General features: G+C 44.8%; 1 protein-coding gene across 2 annotated transcripts; it reads left to right on the top strand.

Moving 5' to 3' along the window:
• The first annotated feature begins 273 nt into the window (after window positions 1-273).
• avpr1aa (arginine vasopressin receptor 1Aa) lies at window positions 274-23,319 on the top strand. Of its 2 annotated transcripts, XM_072269454.1 has the most exons (3): window positions 344-1,333; window positions 22,449-22,642; window positions 23,056-23,319. In XM_072269454.1, the coding sequence occupies exons 1-3, from the start codon at window positions 382-384 to the stop codon at window positions 23,146-23,148; spliced, it is 1,239 nt and encodes a 412-aa protein (XP_072125555.1). In that variant the 5' UTR covers window positions 344-381; the 3' UTR covers window positions 23,149-23,319. The 2 variants fall into 2 exon arrangements, with proteins under 2 accessions (XP_072125553.1, XP_072125555.1); XM_072269452.1 differs by lacking the exon at window positions 23,056-23,319 and having other exon boundaries at window positions 274-1,333; window positions 22,449-22,771.
• The last annotated feature ends 312 nt before the right edge of the window (window positions 23,320-23,631 follow it).

Below are 23,631 nucleotides of genomic sequence, written 5' to 3' on the forward strand. Positions count from 1 at the left end.
CTAGGATGTTTATTCATTAGGATGTCTGGTGCTAAGATTGAAAAGAAATATTCTATGATTTAATAGCTTCGATGCCATTCATTGGTGCCTCGTTAAACACGCGGAATTATTACAAAAGAAATATTGAACACAATCACTGACGCTCTCTCACACAAGCCCACTTAGAACCACAGCTTTGTTTTCGGTGGGAGGGGAGCGATGTTACCTGGTGATGCAATATGAGTGCTTGTCAACGTTCCCGGGAATGGAATTTCTCTCGTAGTTGAGCAACAGATGCTCGTAGCTCAAAGCGTCCAGCAGAATTATTTGAAGGACAATTTTCTTGCTCGCTTTGGACAACCACGTCCTTCAAAGGTTGCAACGGACAGCTCAGGGTCCATAATGCAGGTAGCTCCGGGAGCAGAACGCAACCTGCCCGCCTCTAACCACACCGGGAACCAGCCCCGGGACTGTTTCTCGACGACACCCAGCCTGACTGGAAGCTTGATTACTTCCGCCAACCAAACCGATGCCCTCAGCAGAGACGAAGACCTGGCCAAAATCGAGGTCTTGGTACTGGGCATCATTTTCTTGGTGGCCGTCCTTGGGAACTCGGCCGTTCTCTTGGCCCTGCACCAGACCAAGAGGAAGATGTCTCGGATGCACCTCTTCATCCGGCACCTCAGCATGGCCGACCTGGTGGTCGCCCTGTTCCAAGTGTTGCCCCAGCTCATTTGGGACATCACATACAGGTTCAAAGGTCCCGATTTCCTCTGCCGAATAATAAAACATCTCCAGCTGTTCGGCATGTACGCCTCCACTTACATGATGGTTATGATGTCAATAGACCGCTACATCGCTATCTGCCACCCTCTCAAGACCCTCCAGCAACCTACCAAGAGGTCCCACCTGATGATTGTCGCCACTTGGGTGGGTAGCCTTATTCTGAGCGTCCCTCAATACTTCATCTTCTCTTTGAGCGAGGTTGAGGGGGGCTCCGGTGTCTACGACTGCTGGGCGAGATTCGTCCCGCACTGGGGAATTAAGACCTACATCACCTGGATCACCATCACCGTCTTCATCATCCCCGTATTCGTCATGATCGCCTGCTATTCCTGCATTTGCTGCGGCATCTTCAGAAACATCAAATATAAGACCAAGAATGCCGAGGCTGGGAGCTCGTTTGAGAATGGCCTAATCACCGTCGGCGCCAGCAACATGAAAACCATCTCCAAAGCCAAAGTTCGCACGGTGAAAATGACCTTGGTAATTGTTTTGGCTTACATTCTGTGCTGGGCACCCTTCATCGGCGTCCAGATGTGGTCGGTCTGGGATCACAACGCTCCGACAGATGGTAGGTGCATTGCACACTTTGAACTTAGACTTTCCCGGTATATACTGAATGCCCCGAAAAAGCCTTAACTATCACCGGTCCGAGGAGACAGAAATCCACTTCTCTCAACTTGCTATAGTAGTATTAGTTGTAAAATATAAGGAAGTTAAAAGTTTACTACAAACAAAAATTAAACTGTAGAAGTTTCCCTTTTTTGGATTATATAAGGTCAATTTTAAACTGAATTAATTTTAGGATAATTTACATAAAATATACAGTAAGTTAAGGCGGAATTTCTCATTGCACAGATAACCTTGGAAGACAAGTTATTGAGTATGCTTAAAGGGGAGGTTAAAAGGTTCTTGATTAGTCAGGGCTTCAAAGGTTTAGAGAGAAGGCAGGAGAATGGGATTAAGAGGGAACATCTATCTGCCATGATGGAATAGTAGAGATGACTCAATGGGCTGAAAGGCCTGATTCTGCTCCGATGTCTATGGTCCTGTGGTCTCATGCAATATGTTTTAAACTAATGTCTGATGAAAGCAATAGCTGATGTTTGAATTTAATTACCATCACAGGTGGCAGGGTGAAGGTATGTCTCTAGCAAAGGAGGAGGTGTAGGGTGCTCCTTCCCTCCACTAGCCTGCAGGTCACCACTGGGCAAGGTGTAGCACCTGCTTAGGCCCCCCCACCCTCATTGTCCGCCACCCGGAATCAGGGTCAGGTGAAGAGGTGAAGCCATGGGAGCAGCCGGTGCAGATCACAAGTCCTGGTTACATGGCCACTGACATCAGGCAGACAAGAGCATTGAAAATGGTGGGGCCACCCATCTTGTAAATATGCTCCCCAGACGAAGGCAAACACTTCTGTAGAAAAATTTGCCAGAAACAATCGTGGCCATGGAATGACCATGATCGCCCACGTCATACGACACGGTGCATAACGATGATGATGGTGCCCATCGGCACAATCACTAACCTTGCTTAAACATGATATTCCCCAATAAAAACAGTGTTTATAGGTGTAATGAAAACTTCCAGTAAAGTTTTGGTTAAAATAAGACTCTGTATTTTAGATATGAGCTAGTTACTAACTTGTAGTAAAGTTTCTAAGAGACCCCAGCTGCTGGAATGTGAAACTACAAACATTCACACAGCTGATACTGCTCAAGCTGGTGAGCTCCTCCAGCAGACTGTTTTTCGTTCTAAGTTTGATGTTTTCTGGAAAGAAATACTTTATTCCCATTGATTTATTTTACCCAATCCTCCACTCCCCCTCTCCTACCAGTTTCACTCTTTCAAACAGCAGAATGAAATACTGATGCATTTTACAGCATTTTTTCATGCATGGGGATGCTCCTTGCTGATGCCTCTCTACAGTGGCCACATGAGAGTCAAACTAGGAGCTCTTATGTTGCACCCAAGAGAAACAGAAACTCTATCCCATGCAATTAAATGCACGTTGGTGAATATTCAAGAAGATTCTCTTATTGTATGGTGTCAAAAATTCATGACCAAATCTTCAATACAGGGATAAGGGACAGCTGTAGTGTTGGAAGTGGGCTGTCTTGTGGGTGAGTCTTTAATTTGAAGCCACTTGTGTGAAAGGCCTATTGCCACAATGGAACATAGGATGTAGAGGATGGAACAGTACAGGCCTTATGACCCACAATGCTCTTCAACCCTTTAACCTGCTCCAAGATCAAATTATCCCTTCTCTCTCACATAACCCTTCATTTTCATTTCATCTATCTGCCCATGTAAGAGACTGTTAAATGTCCCTAATGTAGCTGACTCTGCCACCACTATTGGCAGTGTGTTCCAAGCACTTACAACTTCCTGTGTGAAAAAACCTACCTTTCATGTACCCCTGTACTTTCCTCCAATCACCTTAAAGTTATGCCCCCTCATATTAGCCGTTGCTGGCCTGGGAAAAGGGCACTGGCTGTCGTACAGTCATAGCAGTCATACATACAGCACAAGAACAGGCCCTTCGAAAAGTTCAAAGTAACATTTGTAATCAGATTACATACATGTCAGCACACACAACTCTGAAATTCTTTTTCTGCAGGCATATTTAGCAAAACTATAGAACAGTAAGTGTAAACTATAAACTAAATGAACTGTGCAAATGCAGATATAAATAAATAGCAATAAATAACAAGCGTGATATAACAATATTACATCCATCAATATAACAGAGTTCTTAAATGAGCGTAGCTATCCCCTTTTGTTCAGGAACCTGATGGTTGAGGGGTAGTAACTGTTCTTGACCCTGATGGTGCGAGTCCTAAGGCTCCTGTACCTTCTACCTGATGGCAGCAGCGAGAAAAGAGCATGGCCTGGGTGGTGAGGATCTTTGATGATGGATGCTGCTTTTCTATGGCAACATTTCATGTAGATGTATTCAATGGTTGGGAGGGTTTTACCTGTAATCTACCAGGCCGATTCCACTACCTTTTGTAGGATTTTCTGCACAAAGGTTTTGGTGTTCCCATACCAGGTTGTAATGCAACCAGTCAGCACACTTTCCACCACACATCTACAGATGTTTGTCAAGGTTTTCGATGACATACCGAACCTCCGCAGACTCCTGAGGAAGCAAAGGCGCTGTCGTGCTTTTTTCGCAATATTTATGTGATGGGTCCAGGACAGGTCCTCTGAGATAGTGACACCCAGGAATTTAAAGCTACTGATCCTCTCCAGTTCTGATCCTCCGATGATTACTGACTCATGGACGGCTGGTTTTCCTCTCCTGAAGTCTACAATCAGTTCCTTCTTTTTATTGACATTAAGTGAGAGGTTGTTGTTATTACACCACTCAAACAAATTTTCAGTCTCCCTCCTGTGTGCTGATTCATCACCCCCTTTGATACAGCCCACAATGATGATGCTGTCAGCAAACTTGTATATGGTGTTGGAGCTGTACATAACCCCACAGTCACAGGTGTAAAGTGAGTAGAGCAGGGGGCTAAGTACACATCCCTGTGGTGCTCCTGTGCTGGTGGAGATTGTGGAGATGTTTTTGCCAATGTGAACTGACTGAGGTCTCCATTGTGAGGAAATCCAGGATCCAATTGCACAAGTTGGAATTGGGGACAAGGTCTTGGAGATTACTGGTTAGTTTTGAGGGGATGATGGTGTTAAATGTTGAGCTGTAATCGATAAAGAGCATTCCAGGGTTGTGTGAAGAGACAATGCTGCTGTGGACCTGTTGCTTCAGTAGATGAACTGGAGTGGATCCAAGTTGCCACTCAGACAGGAGCTGATACGCTTCAGTGCCAGCCTCGAGACACTTCGTCACTGTGGGTGTCAGTGCCACTGGGTGATAGTCATTTAGACAGATTACCATGCTGTCATGGTCCGGTCCGTAAAGTCCGCATTCCAGTTCACGGTCTGGTCCATCAATCCTTGTTCCGGGTGTTCCTGTTTTCTCCCTTGTTCTGTTGGGTGCCTTAATTGAGGCACCTGATTCTCATTTCGGTCTGGCACATAAATACCTCTGCAAACCAGGGATTGTTTGCTGGGCTATTCCCTTCCCTTCCCCTTCTGCCTGAAACCTTCGCCTGCAACTTCATCAAGTTCAAACTGTTGGAGTGAGACCGGAGCCTTGCCATGCCAAGAGAAGGAACTATCTATCGTTGAGTTTGGAACTGTCTCTTTGTGTCCCTGTGTTTAGTGTCCATGTTCTGCATACAAGTCCCGGCCCTACGGTCTGTGCTTCCCAAGGAAGCGTCCTGATTCTGTGTTCCCTGTTCCTCTGCTCAAGTCCAGGGCTCTGTGTTCCTGTGCTCAAATCCAAGGCTCTGTGTTCCTGTGTTCCAAGACCAAGTCCAGGCACCATGTTCTAGCCCTGTCCAAGTCTGAGCTTCGTGTCCTCACCCAGCCCAGGAGTCCCTCACCAGCCCAGGAGTACCTTGCCCAGCCCGGTGCTGGAGATTCCTCGTCCTGTGCTGGATCGTCCCCATCCGAATCCTCGGCAGTCATCCCGGCCCTGCGTCCTAGAAAGGGTCCCGGCCCTGCGCTCCAAGGAGGAGTCCTGGCTCCGTACCCAAGAGCCTAACCAAGCCGAATCCAAGAGCCGAGCCAAATCTCGTTCAACAGCCACGTCCTGTGCCGGAGATTCCTCATCCTGTGCTGCAGGTACCTCATCCTGTGCTGGAGTTCCCTCACCCAGCCCAGTGCTGGAGTTCCCTCGTCCTGTTGAAGCCACGTCCAAGAACCTCGTCCTGTCCAAGTCAAGGTTTTGTGTTCTCATCCTGTCCATGTGCCTCATCCTGTGCAGGAGTTCCACATCGAGTCCTATAGCCACGTCCTGTCCTTGCCAAGATCCTAGCCTAGACTCGGGTTCTGGTTCCGAGTCTCAACCAAGACCCAGGTTCCGGGTCGTTGTCCAGACTCTGGTTCCGAGTTCCAACCAAGACCCAGGTTCCGGGTCGTTGTCCAGACTCTGGTTCCGAGTCCCAACCAAGACCCAGGTTCCGGGTCGTTGTCCAGACTCTGGTTCCGAGTTCCAACCAAGACCCAGGTTCTGGGTCGTTGTCCAGACTCTGGTTCCAAGTCCCAACCAAGACCCAGGTTCCGGGTCGTTGTCCAGACTCTGGTTCCGAGTCCCAACCAAGACCCAGGTTCCGGGTCGTTGTCCAGACTCTGGTTCTGAGTTCCTAGTCCAGGCTCCTTGTTCCTCGTTCCACGTCCGGGTCCCGTGCTTCTAGCCCAAGTCCTAGACCAGGCCCTGAACCCTAGTCTCATCCAGGGCCTGTGTCCATGTCCAGCATCGTTTCTTCCTGACTCCCCTTGCTTTTTTGCCAAAGCTAGTCCTGCTCCTAGAACCGCAGTGTCTCTGTCTTGCATTTGGGTCCATGCCCAGCACCCCCTTGTAACACACGGTCTTCTTGGGCACCAGTACGACTGAAGCCTGTGGGTACCAGACACTCCTGGACTGAGAGGTTGAAGATATCCGTGAACACACCAGCCAGTTGTTTGGCACAACTTTTCAGTCTTTGGCTAGGTACTCCACCTGGACCCAATGCTTTCCTAGGATTCACTCTCTTGAAAGGAGTCCACACATCTTCAGATGCTGAGACCAAAGTATCAATGGGAGACATGGGTGTGCACGATGTTTCCTCCCTGTTCTGGTGGTCAAAGTGAGCATAGAAAGCATTGAGCTCATCTGGAAACGAAGGTGTGCTGTCCCCCATGTTGCTAGATTTAACTTTGTAGGAGTTTACGGCATTCAAACCCTGCCACCGCTCTGGAGCATACCTCGTTGATTCCAGTCTAGTCTGGAATCTCCACTTTGCCTGAGAGATCATACCTGCACCTCTTGTAGCATTCTTGATCTCCAGACCTGAATGCCTGTGATCTGGCTCTCAGCAGGTTCCAGATTTCATTGTTCATCCAGGGCTTCTAATCCGGGGAAACCCTGAACGATTTTGTGGGGAAACACTCATCCACAGCTGTTTTAATAAAGTCTGTAATGACTCTGGTCATCCAGGTCCTCAGATGAGTTCTTGAACACGGCCCAGTCCACTAACTCAAGGCCATCCTGGAACCGTTCTTCAGCCTCCCGTGACACCTCGTAGTTGTCTTGATCTCTGGAGTCTTGCTCGTTCGGCTCTGTCTGAATGCAGGAAGTAGGAGTACAGACCCATGATCCGACTTGCCAAAATGTGATCTCGGGAAGGAACGGTTAGTGCTCCTTATCATTGTCTAGCAGTGGTCTAGTGTGCTGGAAACTGGAGCAACAGGTTACGTGCTGGTGATAATTGGGCAGGGTTTTCTTCAGACAGGCCTGGTTAAAGTAGCCAACTATAATCTCAAATATGTCAGGATGGCCCTTTTCATGTTTCCCGATGACGTCATGCAGTTTCACGAGTGCTTGCTTATAATCGGTCACTGGTGGTATATAAGCTGCAGTCAGCATTACGGATGAGAACTTCCGAGGCGAGTAGAATGGTCTACATTTAGTCGTTAGTTGTTCTAAGTCAGCGGAACAATAAGATGACATAACCCAAATGTCTGTGCGCCAACGAGAATTGATGAAAAAACACACTCTGCCCCCTCTTTCCGCTGCAGTAGCCAGATCTCTGGCACTGGGTCTGGCTCTGCAGTGCAGAAGGGAGGGGGGAAAGAGGAGAGCGGTAGTGATAGGGGACTCGATAGTTAGAGGTGCAGATAGGAGGTTCTGTGGTTGTGACAGAGAATCCAGGATGGTTTGTTGCCTCCCGGGTGCCAGGGTCAAGGATGTCTCTGATCGCTTGCATGACATTCTGAATTGGGAGGGTGACCAGCCAGATGTCGTGGTGCACATTGGTACCAATGACATAGCAAGGAAGAGTGAGGAGGTCCTGGAGAGAGAGTATAGAGAGCTTGGTAGGAAGTTGAAAAGCAGGACCTCGAGGGTGGTAATCTCAGGATTGCTACCTGTGCTACATGCCAGTGAGGGTAGGAATAGGATACTCTGGAGGATGAACAAGTGGCTGAGGAACTGGTGTAGGGAGCAGGGTTTCAGATTTCAGGATCATTGGGACCTCTTCTGGGGCAGGTGGGACCTGTACAAGAGAGATGGGTTACACTTGAACTACAGGGGGACCAATATCCTTTCAGGGAGGTTTGTTAGTGCTATTGGGGAGGCTTTAAACTAGATTTGCAGGGGGATGGGAACCAGAGTGCCAGAGCTGACAGTGTGGCTGGAGTGAAAATAAATGATTTTAAAACTTCAAGCAAATCTGCTAATAGAAAGGTTGTGAGTGGTGGTAAAAATCTTCTGAGGTGTATATATTTCAATGCTAGGAGTATTGCGGGGAAGGCGGATGAGTTGAGGGCGTGGATTGACACATGGAATTATGACATTATAGCAATTAGTGAAATTTGGCTACAGGAAGGGCAGGACTGGCAGCTAAATATACCAGGGTTCCGATGCTTCAGATGTGATCGAGGCAGAGGAATGAAAGGTGGGGGAGTAGCATTGCTTGTTAGGGAAAATATTACAGCAGTGCTCAGGCAGGACAGATTAGAGGGCTTGTCTACTGAGTCCTGATGGGTGAAGCTGAGAAACAGGAAAGGTATGGCCACATTAGTGGGATTGTATTACAGACCACACAATAGTCAACGAGAATTGGAAGAGCAAACCTGCAGAGAGATAGCAGGCAACTGCAGGAAACATAAAGTTGTGGTGGTAGGGGATTTTATTTTTCCATATATTGATTGGGTCTCCCATACTGTTAGGGGTCTAGATGGTTTAGAGTTTGTAAAATGTGTTCAGGAAAGTTTTCTAAATCAATATATAGAGGGACCAACTAGGGGGGATGCAATATTGGTTCTCCTGTTAGGAAACGAGTTAGGACAAGTGACAGAAGTCTGTGTAGGGGAGCACTTTGGTTCCAGTGATCATAACACCATCAGTTTCAACTTGATCATGGACAAGGATAGATCTGGTCCTAGGGTTGAGGTTCTTAACTGAAAGAAGGCCAAATTTGAAGAAATGAGAAAGGATCTAAAAAGAGTGGATTGGGACAGGTTGTTCTCTGGCAAGGATGTGATCGGTAGGTGGGAAGCCTTCAAAGGAGAAATTTTGAGAGTGCAGAATTTGTATGTTCCTGTCAGGAGTAAAGGCAAAGTGAATAGGAATAAGGAGCCTTGGTTCTCAAGGGATATTGCAACTCTGATAAAGAAGAAGAGGGAGTTGTATGACATGTATAAGAAGCAGGGAGTAAATAAGGTGCTTGAGGAGTATAAGAAGTGCAAGAAAATACTTAAGAAAGAAATCAGGAGGGCTAAAAGAAGACGTGAGGTTGCCTTGGCAGTCAAAGTGAAGGATAATCCAAAGAGCTTTTACAGGTAAATTAAGAGCAAAAGGATTGTAAGGGATAAAATTGGTCCTCTTGAAGATCAGAGTGGTCGGCTATGTGCGGAACCAAAGGAAATGGGGGAGATCTTAAATAGGTTTTTTGCGTCTGTATTTACTAAGGAAACTGGCATGAAGTCTATGGAATTAAGGGAAACAAGTAGTGAGATCATGGAAACTGTACAGATCGAAAAGGTGGAGGTCCTTGCTGTCTTGAGGAAAATTAAAGTGGATAAATCCCCGGGACCTGACAGGGTGTTTCCTCGGACCTTGAAGGAGACTAGTGTCGAAATTGCAGGGGCCCTGGCAGAAATATTTAAAATGTCGCTGTCTAGAGGTGAGGTGTCGGAGGATTGGAGAGTAGCTCAGGTTGTTCCATTGTTTAAAAAAGGATCGAAAAGTAATCCGGGAAATTATAGGCCAGTAAATTTAACGTCGGTAGTAGGTAAGTTATTGGAGGGAGTACTAAGAGACAGAATCTACAAGCATTTGGATAGACAGGGACTTATTAGGGAGAGTCAACATGGCTTTGTGCGTGGTAGGTCATGTTTGACCAATCTATTGGAGTTTTTCGAGGAGGTTACCAGGAAAGTGGATGAAGGGAAGGCAGTGGATATTGTCTACATGGACTTCAGTAAGGTCTTTGACAAGGTCCTGCATGGGAGGTTAGTTAGGAAAATTCAGTCGCTAAGTATACATGGAGAGGTGGTAAATTGGATTAGACATTGGCTCGATGGAAGAAGCCAAAGAGTGGTAGTAGAGAATTGCTTTTCCGAGTGGAGGCCTGTGACTAGTGGTGTGCCACAGGGATCAGTGCTGGGTCCATTGTTATTTGTCATCTATATCAATGATCTGGATGATAATGTGGTAAATTGGATCAGCAAATTTGCTGATGATACAAAGATTGGAGGTGTTGTAGACAGCGAGGAAGGTTTTCAGAGCCTGCAGAGGAACTTGGACCAGCTGGAAAAATGGGCTGAAAAATGCCAGATGGAGTTTAATACAGACAAGTGTGAGGTGTTGCATGTTGGAAGGACAAACCAAGGTAGAACATACAGGGTTGATGGTAGGGCACTGAGGAGTGCAGTGGAACAGAGGGATCTGGGAATACAAATACAAAATTCCCTAAAAGTGGCATCACAGGTAGATAGGGTCGTGAAGAGAGCTTTTCGTACATTGGCCTTTATTAATCAAAGTATTGAGTATAAGAGCTGGAATGTTATGATGAGGTTGTATAAGGCATTGGTGAGGCCGAGTCTGGAGTATTGTGTTCAGTTTTGGTACCAAATTACAGGAAGGATATAAATAAGGTTGAAAGAGTGCAGAGAAGGTTTACAAGGATGTTGCCGGGACTTGAAAAACTCAGTTACAGCGAAAGGTTGAATAGGTTAGGACTTTATTCCCTGGAGCGTAGAAGAATGAAGGGAGATTTGATAGAGGTATATAAAATTATGATGGGTATTGATAGAGTGAATGCAAGCAGGCTTTTTCCACTGAGGGAAGGGGAGAAAAAAACCAGAGGACATGGGTTAAAGGTGAGGGGGGAAAAGTTTAAAGGGAACATTGGGGGGGGCTTCTTCACACAGAGAGTGGTGGGAGTATGGAATGAGCTGCCAGACAAGGTGGTAAATGCGGGTTCTTTTTTAACATTTAAGAATAAATTGGACAGATACATGGATGGGAGGTGTATGGAGGGATATGGTCCGTGTGCAGGTCAGTGGGACTAGGCAGAAAATAGTTTGGCACAGCCAAGAAGGGCCAAAAGGCCTGTTTCTGTGCTGTAGTTTCTATGGTTCTATGGTTCTTTCCTTTGCAGAATTCGAGGTTTGATCCATTCTGAAAATTGTAAAACCTTCTGGTCAGATAGCTGCGTCTGGTGTGCACACAATGTAACAATGGAACATTGTTCTCAATATAACAGACGATTGAGATCTGCCTCTGATTCAGCAGCCTTGCCCTGAGATTGTCCATCTAATTTTCCATTGAATGCAGATTCACCAACAAGACGGAAGGCTCATCCCTCTACACTTCAGCCTGGTTTGATCCATCTCTCGTGACGGGTTTTCTGCCTTGGTCTTGACCCTTAAACACGCTGCGCTTAACCGCTTCACAATTAACCGTCGAACGTGAGATCTGAAGGTCATTGATGTAATTTCGTAGTCTGTTGTTAAGAGGAAATTTACATGCTGTAGATTGCAGCGAAAGTAGTTCAAAATGAGTATATTGAAGAGGAAAACTGGTACAATTTCCTGCAGCCCACAGAGTTGCCGATGTACCCAGGCGCCATCTCTTCTTGTTCTTCTTGTGTTGTTTTATGGCAGTTGGCAAACCAGCTTTAAGGTGCATTACCGCCACCTGCTAGACTTGTGGTGTTCCGATTTCAACCAAATATGTCCGGGAGTACTCCACTTTAGACAACCTAGTTCAGTCTGCAGATCTCTATTTGCATCACTCTGTAATTGCAATTCCTCTTGCGAATGCTGTATGTGTTCATTAGATAGCAGTGGCGCAAACTGCTTTTCTCCCCTAATTTTTGTCACATGGTTTTCAAGTAATTGCATTACCTCAATTACATTGATTTCATCTGCATCATTTGAAAGACTAAAATCTTCTTGTTTAAGAATATTAATATACGACTTCAGCATAACATCCCATCTCCTGTATGCAATACTTTGATTTATGAAGACCAATGTGTCAAAAGCTTTCTTTGTGATCCTATCTACCTGTGATACCACTTTCAATGAATTATGGACCTCTATTCCCAGATCCCTCTGTTCTACCACATCCCTTAGTGCCCTGCCATTCACTGTTTAAGACCTAACCTGGTTGGTCGTACTGAAGTACAACATTACGCACTTGTCTCCATCTGCCATTTTTCAACCCATTTTTCCAGCTGATCCAGATTTCCCTGCAAGCCATGATAGCCTTTGCAGATGGTGTCATCTTCAAATTTGCTGATTCAGTTAACTACATTATCATCCAGATCAAACAACAGACCCAGCACTGATCCCTGCAGCACTCCACTAGTCACAGGCCTCTCGTCAGAGAGGCAACCATCTACTACTACTCTCTGGCTTGTCTCACAAAGCCAATGTCTAATCCAACTTACTATCTCACCTTGAATGTCAAGTGACTGAATCTTCTTAACCAACTTCCCATACGGGACTTTGTCAATGCCTTAAAAGTCCATGTAGACAACACTCACTGTCTTGCCTTCATCCACTTTCCAGGAAACTTACTCAAAAAACTCTAAGGTTGGTTAGACATGACCTATCACGCACAAAGCCATACAGACTGTTCTTAATCAGTCCCTGTCTATCCAAATACTTATATATCTAGACCCTTAGAATACCTTCCAATAACTTTCCCACAACAGATGTCAGACTCAGCTGATAATTTCCTGGTTTATGTTTAGAGCCTTTCTTAAACAGCGGAACGACATTGTCTATCCTCCAATCCTCCGGTACCTCTCCTGTTGCTAAGGATGATCTCTGCTAGGGCCGTGGCAATTTCTGCACTTGCCTCCCGTTTGTTCTGAGGGAACACCTTGTCAGGTCCTGTGGATTTATCCACCCTGATTTGCCTCAGGTCAGCAAATATCTCCTCCTCTGTATAGGGTCCATGAAGTTGATGCCTCTTTGCTCCTGTCTCCTGAGTCAATACAGATGCAAAGCAAAAATTAAGATTTCCTCCATCTCAATGTGTATAAGGGTTTGTCAAATCTTAAAACACATTCGACTTCATACATTAAAATAAAATGGGAGTAGGAAGGAGAGATAATTATATCTGAGGAAGAATGGACAATAATATGGAGGTATCAATGGAAGTATACCAGTTCACAGAAATGGAGGGAGTTTGGATGGAAAAACTTGATAAGATATTTTATTAAACCCTCTCAGAAATCCCATTATGATAGTAACCTCCCTGTTTGCTGGAGAAATTGTGGAAATCAAAATGCAAACCCTTATCATATTTCCTGAGAATGCCCCGTTATCAAAGAGTATTAGAGTGGGATACATAATGCCCTACAAGACGTCTTTAAATGTGAAATACCATTAGAAAGTAAGACCATATATTTTGGGCATATACCTCAAGAATGGTTGAAAAGAGATAAATATTTAATGAATATACTACCGGTGGCTGGTAAAAAAGACCCTTACCAGGAAATGGTTATCACAGGAGAGCCAACTTTAAACGCATGGATGGAAATTACAATGGACATTTACAAAATGGAGAAGATAACAGCATCTGTTAATCATAAGTTGGAACAATTTGATTCTTACTGGAAAAAATGATTTAACTACATAACACCTCATAGGCCTGATCTTATTCTCACAAATCAATGAATATGTTGTAAAAAAAAATCACTCCCTACTTGTATATAGTTTTCTCCTTTTACTTGTTCTTTCTTTCCTCTCTTTTCTATAAGTGTATACCTCAGATAAATATTATGTGGAGATTTGTGGCAAATATATATATACATGATATATATGTTAAAGTTAAGGTCTGTCCTGAGCCTTTGTGGCCCATCAGGCCGGTGCTTATGCCGGTTTCTGTGGTGTGAAGCAACTGAGACTCTCCCCCCCGCACCCCTCCGGACAGGACGCCAGTCTATCACAAGGTTAACCCCCAGCATTTTGCCAGTACCCATTTTCAGCTGGGTGGACTGGAGCAGTGTGTGGTTAAGTGCCTTGCTCAAAGACACAACATGCTGCCTTGGCCAAGACTCGAACCCACAACCTTCAGATTGTGAGCCCAATGCCCTAACCACTTGGCCATGCGCCACATATGATATATATGTACAGTGTCTGAAATACATCTTATGGAAATATTTGTTTGATGATGAACTTCAATAAAAAATAAATTACAAAAAAAGATTTTCCCCATCTCTTTTGGTTCCACACATAGATTACCTTTCTGATCTTCTAGAGAACCAATTTTGTCCCTTGCAATCCTTTTGCTCTTAACACAACTGTAGAATCCCTTAGGATTCTCCTTCATCTTGTCTGCTGGAGCAACCTTATGCCTTTCTTTAGCCCTCCTGATCTCGTTAAGTGTTCTCTTGCATTCCTTATACTCCATAAGCAACTCATTTGTTGCTACCTGCCTATACATGCTATGCACCTCCTTTTGTTCTCTTAACCAGGGCCTCCAAATCTCTTGAAAACCAAGGTTCCCTAAACCTGCTATCTGCCTTTTATTCTGACATGCACATAAAATATTTGTACCCTCAAAATTTCACTTTTGAAGACCTGCCATTTACCAAGTACACCTTTGCCAGAAAACAGCCTGTCCCAATACACACTTGCCAGATCATTTCTGATAGCATCAGGATTGGCCTTTCTCCAATTTACAATCTCAACCCACAGACTAGACCTATCTATTTGCATATTTACTTTGAAACTAATTGTATTGTGATCACTAGATGCAAAGTGTCACCTGAACTGTCTCCTTCCCTAATAGCAAATCAAATATTCGTCCAGTTGGTGTTAAGAGACATTCTGAACTACGCCAGTTTCCGGGATTTAGGCACTCCAACTTTCCACAGTATGGATTGCTGGCAAGAGTATGGATAGTAAGGGTTCAGGATAGTCCGGCCAATTGGCTGTCATGTTTTGGGCATCGAGAATTAAGTATTTAAAGAGCACCTGAATGGAGCCTCGGTGAATCATAAGCCTACTGATGATATCATCTAGCGTTTGTTCTGTGCTCATTTCTCATCCAATTTGACACTGTGTCTCGATCCTTGTTGTGGAAACTCCAGCATTTGAGTCCAAGACATCCTCATCAGGGACTCTCGTCACAGTACGACTGAGTCAACGTGGACCCAGCAGGATACTGGAGCCTTTCGTCTATTGTGGCCAGTCACAGTAAGAAAATTTCAGGGCAGAGTCTGGAAATACATGACTTCCAGGTCGTCGTGTGCCAATCATTGCAGGGAGGAAGCCAAAGTTGCTCAGGTGAGGCTGTCAGTCGCTGTGCGGAGCCAGTCCATCTTCCAGCCCTGGAGAGATTCAGCAGAGACCTGGGTTCTTGCCATGGCTTCCTTGTCCAACACTCATGAGTATTTGAACCCCAGCCATCCCGGTTTCCTTCGGAGCCTGAAAAGGTGGCCTTCATTATCTCCCTTCTGACTGGAAGAGCCCTGGCCTGGGCCACTGTGCATTGGGAACACAGGTTTCCCAATGCTTGGATTCGGAGGAATTCATGGCCGTCATGAGGAAAGTGATTCATCACCCTGCTGGAGCCAGCTGAGCCTTGGACCAACTGATGAAGATTTGACAGGGCGACAGTCAGTGGCCAACTATGCAATCAAATTTCGGACCTTGGCCCAGAGGGTGGTTGGAACAGGGAGACCGTGATCATGCTTTTCCGCCAAGTATTCCGAGATGAGCTGAAGGATACCCTTGCCTTGGGAGAGCCTGCAGAGTACTGAGAGGTTCTGATCAACCAGTTCATCCGCCTCACATCAGCATGTCAAAGAGAGCCGGTCTGAGCCCAGTCCCCATGCATCACAGTTCCAATCCTCAACCTCAGACAGTTGCTTGCTCAAGATCCAGTCAAACCCAGGCCGGTTGCATAGGGCTGTCTGCCGATGAGAGGTACTGGCATCGGAATCAAGGTCGCTGCTTTTACTGTGGGGAAGCCTGTCACCTGTGGGCTGAATGTCTGAAGCTGCAGCAACCTGGAGAACTGCTGAGGCCACCCAGTGTCGGGAGGACTGCGATGATAGCAGCCACAATGCCCAACCCCAACGATTCTGGTTTTGTGCTGAAGGCGGGCTAAGAACTTAAGGCAGATGAAGGCTTTGTGGACTCTGGGGCAGCAAGTAATTTTCTAGATTTAAGAACCACCCGTTGGTTCGACGTACCGCTGTGAGAATTGAGGTAGTCCATGTGTGCAACTGTCCTGGAAGGTCACCCGCTAGGTTCCGGGCAGATCCAACAACAGACTGATTTCATAGTTGGGGATAGGGGTCATGTGGAAGACATTAGTTTCTACATTACTGACTCTCCACTCATACCCCTGATCATCGGGTACACTTGGCTGTCCCAGCATAAACCATCTGTGGACTGGGTGGAGAGGAGAATCATTAGACTTTATGCCAAGTTGGAGAAGTCAGAGTTTCATTTGACGACTGTTTCATTTTCGGGTTTCATCATCTCCAATGGCAATCTCATGATAGACCCTACCAAGACCCAGGCAGTCAGAGACTGGCCACCACCATCCAGTATCATGCAAGTCCAATCATTCCTGGGGTTTGCAAACTTCTACTGGAAGTTCATCAGGAACTTCAGCTCGGTGGCAGCTCTGCTACTGGTGCCAAGAAATCCATGGGCGTTTTTGTCTGGACTACTGAAGAGGAGGCTGCTTTTGCAGAGCTTAAACAGCTCCCACCTTGGTTTCTCCTAACCCGGACTTTCCCTTCATCGTGGAGGTGGACACCTCAGACGTCGGAGTAGGTGCTGTCTTGTCTCAATGACCACCTTCGGCAGTAAGCTGCACCTGTGTGCATTCTTCTCCAGGTGGCTATCCCAGCAGAGAGAAACTATAACGTCAGGACTTCTTGTGGTTAAGTTAGCTTTAGGGGAATGGTGTCACTGGCTAGAAGTGGTCAAGAATCCTTAAATCATTTGTACTCACTACAAGAATCTGGCTTATATTCAAGAGGCTAATATGCAGAATTCCAGGCAAGCCAGGTGGTCTTTGTTCTTTAACTGCTTTGACTTTGACTTCATCCTGACCTACCAACCGGAGTCAAAGAATCAGAAGCCAAATGCTTTGTCCCGTCAGTTTATGAACTGGCACTAAAGGAGCAGCCTACCACCGCTTTGCCCCAAGCCAGGGCGGGAGCGTCAATTCACTGGGGAATCGATGGTCTTGTTCACAAGGCCCAAGCACAAGGGGAGATTCCTAAGGATGGTCCTTTGGGTCGGCTGTTCATCCCGAGTTCTGTCTGGTCCCAGGTCCTCCAATGGGAACATACATTGTGAATGACTGCACACCCAGGGATTGCCAGGACTCTTGAGTTTATCAAGAGGAGGTATTGGTGGCCTGAAATGATGAAGGAAGTTTGGCATTACATGCAGGCATGCAAGGAAACAAGGAGCCCCATACCCGGCCTCGAGCTCCCCCACCCTCTGTCTGTTTCGGAAAGACCATGGGCACATGTCTCCATGGACCTTGTCATAGGTCTTCTGCCATTCAAGGGGAAGATGGTCATCATTGTAATTGTCGACTGGTTTTCAAAAGCCTGCAAGTTCATTGCTTTGGAGAAGCTACCATCTGTGGCTAAAGTTGTCCTGGACCAGGTCTTCAAGATCCATGGGCTCCCGATGGACATTGTCCCAGATCGTGGTCTACAATGCACATCACATTTCTGATGGACTTTTTGTAAGCTGACAGGGGCAAGCCTTTCCTCTGGGTTTCACCCGCAGACCAACAGGTGAAGGTGCCTGACCTCAGACCTGATGAGTGGTGTGACCATTTGATGTGGTCAGAAGTCACCCGCAACACCTTACAGCATTCAGCGCATGGGATGTTAGCCTCGGTCAGCCCTGCCACCACTCAGGCTTATTGATGGGGAACAGGTTTTCATGGCAGGAAGGCTTTTGAACTCAAATACTGTTTGGCAATACCTCATGGATTGGGAAGGATTCAGACCCGAGGAGAGGCGCTGGGTGTCTGAAAGAGACACCTTGGATCCAGCTCTCATCCACGACTACCATCACCGGCTCTCCCGTCAGCCAAGGCTGTCAGGAGTTAGCCGTAGGGGAGGAGGTCCTGTTACGAGATGCTCCCAACCGTGCCAGCTTACGGGATTTAGCTTCTCTAACTCTCTGGAGTATGGACGGCTGGCATAGCCTCTTTAATGGTTAATTGGCTATCATGTTTTGGGTGCCAAGAGTTGAGTGTTTAAAGAGCAGCTGAACTGAGGTCCGGTGCTCAATCGTGAGCCCTACAAGTGCGTTTGTTTTCTGCTCAGTTCTCTATCCAGTTTGATACCGTGTCTTAGCCTTGCTTCAGATACTCCAGCATTTGGGTCCAAGCCATCCTTGTCAAGGACTCTTGTCACATTCAGTCCACGCCTCCTCGCATCTTGTATACCTCTATCAAGTCATCCTTTCATCCTCCTTTGCTCCAGAGAGAAAAGCCCCAGCTCCCTCGTTCCTCATAAGACAAGCTCTCTAATCCAGGTAGCATCCTGGCAAACCTCCCTATGTCCTCTTTAAAGCTTGCATAACTTTCCTCTAATGAGGTGACCAGAAATAAACACAATACTCCAAGTATGATGCTGAAGAAGAACATCAGGTGTCCCTGGTGTCTTTGTCCCCGTGCCTAACATCACAGATAAACAGATTATCTGGGCTTTTATCATATGATTGTCTGTGACAACTCATACATCCCAATTTTTCTGCTTTCTTTCTACATTAGAACTGTCAGTACACTTCATTGCTGAGGGTTAAAGTGTGGATAAGTAAGTTTAAAGGAATAACAAGACTTAATTGATGGTAATAAACACCTGTAGTGAGCTCTTCAGGCCTGTGTGGGGTGCCGGAGGGCACTGGACTCTAAGGTTTTTAGAGCAACTGAACTGGTTAATTGTTACTTAATTACAGTCATTAATCATTTAGATTTCCTCGTGCTTTTCTCGAGTGACTCACTCTTCGTAATACGTTTTCCTGATGCTTTCTATTTAAACTTGTTTATTTTGATGGGCTCGGTAATTCCATGTTACTGGTATTATTTAAGCGGATGCTCGCTTAGTGCTAATCAGCTCATGATAAAATGGCGGAGCAGACTCGATGGGCCGAATGGCCTACTTCTGCTCCTTTGTCTTATGGTCTAATCGTGTGGTTTTAGTTTTGAGAATGTTGTGTCTCGCGGTGATCCACCGATGTTCTGTTGGAATTCTTACTAATGAAATCTGGTTGCTGTCTCTATATTGGAGTCTGTCTTTCCTCCGCACTTGGGTTCTGACACTGCCAGAGTGCATCGTGATAAAAGGACTCCACTAAGTAATGGACCTTCAGATGTTGAACAGCAGTATTTTAACATCTGTCAGCATTAGATGAGAATGCCAGCTATTCTTAAGTCCATGTTCTGACTTCCCTCCCAAGATTTTCTAAAGTTCCCAAGACCATGCCCCAGTCTACATTCTAAATGTCTCCAGTCTACATTCTGGGTCCATGTTCTGAGCTTCCATAGTCTATGTTCAAGGCTTTTTCTGGGCCTCTAGGCTTTTCCCAATCTAAGTGGCTCCATGGCCCTCCAGGTCTCCAAGGTTTATTCAAAGTTTCTGAGGATTAATCAACATTCTCTCTCTTTCTCAATGTTCTCCAAGTCTCTCTGTGCAGGTCCTAGTGCTGTAATGAGCTCTTCAGACTTGTGCAGGAAGTGGGAGAGCACTGGGCTCTGAGGTTATTAGAGCGACTAGATTGGTTAATTGTTTAGAGTACCTTGTGTTTTTTTGTCAAGCGACTTGCTCCTTGTAATGTGGTCTCTTAGTGCTTTCTGTTAAAATTTGCTAAGTTTATTTTGATAGACACAGGGATTCAGTGTTAATTGCATTATTTAAGCCAATGCCCGATTTACACTAATCACGGGATCTTGGTTTTGAGAATTTTATGTCTTGCAAAGTTGGTCGGCTGAGCCGCCAATGTTCTGTTGGAATTCTTATTAGTAAGCTCTGGTTGCCACTTCTACATTGGAGTCTGATTTTCATCTGCACTTGGGTTCTAACATTACCTTGACAACATCACTACAAAAAAGTTTTAAATTTTATCATGTTGCATTTAAAATATGTTCTGATTCTTCTCTCTTCTTGTCCCAAACATGGGAAGATGTAATCAGGTTTATTAAGTTCATTGCACTTAAGACTCAGGTAGTTCTTGTAAAAACAGTGTCCTCTTACGATATATGAAAACTACAGTGAACTGCCATGGCATTTGGAAAGGTGACTGGCTGCAGTCTACCATCACTGTAGGACTCGCATGTGTCCAGGACAAAGAAACAGGCAGAAAAATATCATTACAGATAATACCCCACCCTCCAACCTGCCTTTTGCAAAAGCTCCCTTCTGGAAAGTGCCCTAGAGATAGTAAAACAAAAGCTTCCCGCCATCATAAAAGTTTCTTCTCCCCAGGTAGTTTAATCTGATCAACCATTCTAGTTAGCCCCCACCCCCACCCCCTCTATCTATTACCTCTGTCTTTGCATTACACTGTAAACGCTTTAAACCACTTTTTATAATGCTGTTTGCATTGCAAATACGTGCTGGTATTCATGAAATCAAATAAAATGCTGGTTTAATTATCGTTCAACCAAACATGAATAGAGCGAAATGAACCAGCATTCCTCTGGGACAATGGTGTAAAACGCGCACAGCACATTCAAAATAGCAAGCAATAAAACAGTCACACAAACAAATATGTATGCATTTATGCACATTTTATTCCCTATCTGTACTTTAACCTGTAAGTTTATTTTTTATATATTTCGTTACTGATATAATTGTGGAATGTTGTTTTTTGTTGCACCTCACACCTTGACCAACAGACCACAGCAAATTCCTAAAACATGTAATACATCCTCCCGTGCACTGCCACTTTATACTTACGCTTCACACCTCTTAATTACACTGAGGAACAGTTACTACCCTTCAACTACTGGGCTCTTGAACCTAAGGGGAAAGCTTCACACAACTTCACCCAATCTATCGTTGAAATATTCCCACAACCAATCGACTCACTTTCAAGGAGTCTTCGTCTCATGTTCTTGATATTTATTGCTTATTTATTTATTAATATTATTTTCTTCTTTTTCTATTTGCAGAGTTTGTTTTCTTTTTCACACTACACTGGGTGAACACCTAAGTTGGTGTCGTCTTTCATTGATTCTATTATGGTTATTATTCTAGTTTGGATTTATTGAGTATGCCCACAAGAAAATGAATCTCAGGGTTGTATATGGTGACATTCATGTACTTTGATAATAAATTTACTTTGAACATTGACATTCACTGTCCTACTGCCACTGTCCAAATGCCCATATTGAAAATCTGGCTGAGTGGTTCCACAACAACAGCCTCTCACTCAATGTCAGCAAGACTAGGGTACTGATTATTGACTTCAAGAGGAGGAGGCAGAAGTGCATTGGCCAATCCTCACCAGAGGATCAGAAGTGGAGAGGGTCAGCGACTTTAAATTCCTTGATGTTATTATTTTGGAGGACCTGTCCTGGACCCTCCATTTTAGTGCAATTACAAAGAAGGCATGGCAGTCACTCTACTTCCTTAAGAGTTTGCAAAGATCTGGCATGATATCTAATGTGTAGTGGAGAGTATATTGACTGGCTGCATCACAGACTTGTATGGAAACGCCAATGCCCTTGAATGGAATATCCTACGAAGAGTAGTGGATTTGGTCCAATCCATCACCGGTAAAGCCCTCCCTACCATTGGGCACATTTACATGAAGTGCTGTTGGAGGAAAGCAGCATCCAGCTTTAGGGACCCCCACCACCCAGGACATGCTCTCCTCTCGTTGCTGCTGTTAGGAAGAAGATACAGGAGCCTCAGGATTCACACCACGAAGTTCAGGAACAGTTATTACCCTCAACCATCAGGCTCTTGAAGCAAAGGGGTTAACTTCACTCAACTTCACTTTCCCCGTCATTGAAATGTTCTCACGATCTAAGGACTCACTTTTAAGGACTCTGGCATTTCATATTCTCAATATTATTGCTTATTTATTATTATTATTTTCTTCTTTTTGTATTTGCACAGTTTATTGTCTTTTGCACACTGAATGAATGCCCAGTTTAATGTGGTCTTTCATTGATTCTGTTATGGATTTATTGAGGATGCCCACAAGAAAATTATTCTCAGGGTTGCATATGGCAACATATATGTACCTTGATAATAAATTTACTTTGAACTTTGCTGCTGCCGAGAAGAGTTCTTCTTGCCAATAGTTATGTTGTCACTATTGTCTCCTGTCAGAGGTACTCTTGCACCCAGTATCTCTCTCTGTACATACAATAAGTCTATGCATAGAAGCTAATCGTGTGTATATATGGACACACTCAACAGTTACTTGTACATTGTTTTTTTTCAGATTGCTATTATATTTATTGTGCTTTTATGTTTATTGTTTTATTTTATGCTGCATTGGATCTGGAGTAACAATCATTTCATTCTCCTTTATACCGTGTACTGAAGAAGGGCAATAAACTATCTTGAAGGTACAGTATATGTTGAATAACACTGACCTTTGATCCTTTTCAGATTCTACGGACGCAGTATTCGCCATCACCATGCTGCTTGCTAGTCTGAACAGTTGCTGTAATCCGTGGATCTACATGTTCTTCAGCGGCCACCTCCTGAGCGATGTTGTACTTTTTCTGCCCTGCTGCCGCAAGATCACCCAGACACTGGAGGATTCGGAGAGCAGCATCAAGCAGCACACCCTGCTCACCAAGGTCAGCCGCAGGAGCCCTTCATTCAACTTGTACAACTGGAAGGACAGTGTCACTTCTTCCCAACTGTCCCAGTCGATGCCAATAGAGACATGAAGCAATAATGTTTAATTGGCTGGTTTTTGCTCCATTCTACAGCCACACTACAATTCCTAATATTACGTTTAAATGCAGTGCCAACAAAATAATTTATCTAAACGTTGCTATAATTTTCAGAGGTGGATAGAACTGAGGATGTCTAGATTTGGGCGGGGTGGGGGGGGTTAATGGCGCTTTAAGATATAAATTCACTTTTTGTTGAGATTTCTTTGTAGTCTTATGGCCAAAGAGTACTATAAAGGTCAAAAGTAGTTGATCTTTAGTTCACAATAAATGAACTGTTGCAAATTAGTAATGTTACTTTGCATCTTCTACAGATAAATATTCAGAAAATCAAGGATTTGAAGGTTATGAGGAACAGGCACAGAAGAGGAGTTGAGGCCAGTATAGATCAGCCACGATCGTTCTGAATGGCGGGGCAGGCTGGAGGGGTCTGGCTGCCTACCCCTGAACCTGTGCTCTTGTGTTCTGATGCACTGAGTTATATTTCAATGATTGTGGACACGAAGAATCTAAGAACTCTGATATGTCATTAATTCATAATTTTAAGGTGATTAGAGGAGAGTAGACAGAGGATGTAAAAGGCAAGTTTTTTTAATGCAGAGAATAGTAGGTGCATGGAACATGCTACTTGGGGTGATGGTGGATGCAGATACATTAGGGGCATTTAAGAAACTCTTTAATAAGCACATGGATGATAGAAAAATGGAGGGTTATGTGGGAGGGAAGGGTTACATTGATCTTAGAGTAGATTAAAAGGACTGCACAATGGCGTGGACCGAAGCACAACCTATAATAGTTTTGTTAAGTGACAGCTAGTGAACAGGCAGATAAAGCACTTAGGTTAAAATATTAGATCCAGTTAATCTAAAGTCTTAAATTTAAAATGATCT

Source organism: Mobula birostris, chromosome 9 (genome assembly GCF_030028105.1).
Source record: "Mobula birostris isolate sMobBir1 chromosome 9, sMobBir1.hap1, whole genome shotgun sequence".
In the NCBI taxonomy this organism is placed as follows: domain Eukaryota; kingdom Metazoa; phylum Chordata; class Chondrichthyes; order Myliobatiformes; family Myliobatidae; genus Mobula; species Mobula birostris.

Bases quoted from the DNA above. Each gene is read 5' to 3' on its own strand.
- avpr1aa (XM_072269452.1), top strand. From the start codon at position 274: ATGCTCGTAGCTCAAAGCGTCCAGCAGAATTATTTGAAGGACAATTTT. The intron at 1,334-22,448 runs GTAGGTGCATTG...GATCCTTTTCAG, and splicing joins TCACAACGCTCCGACAGATG to ATTCTACGGACGCAGTATTC.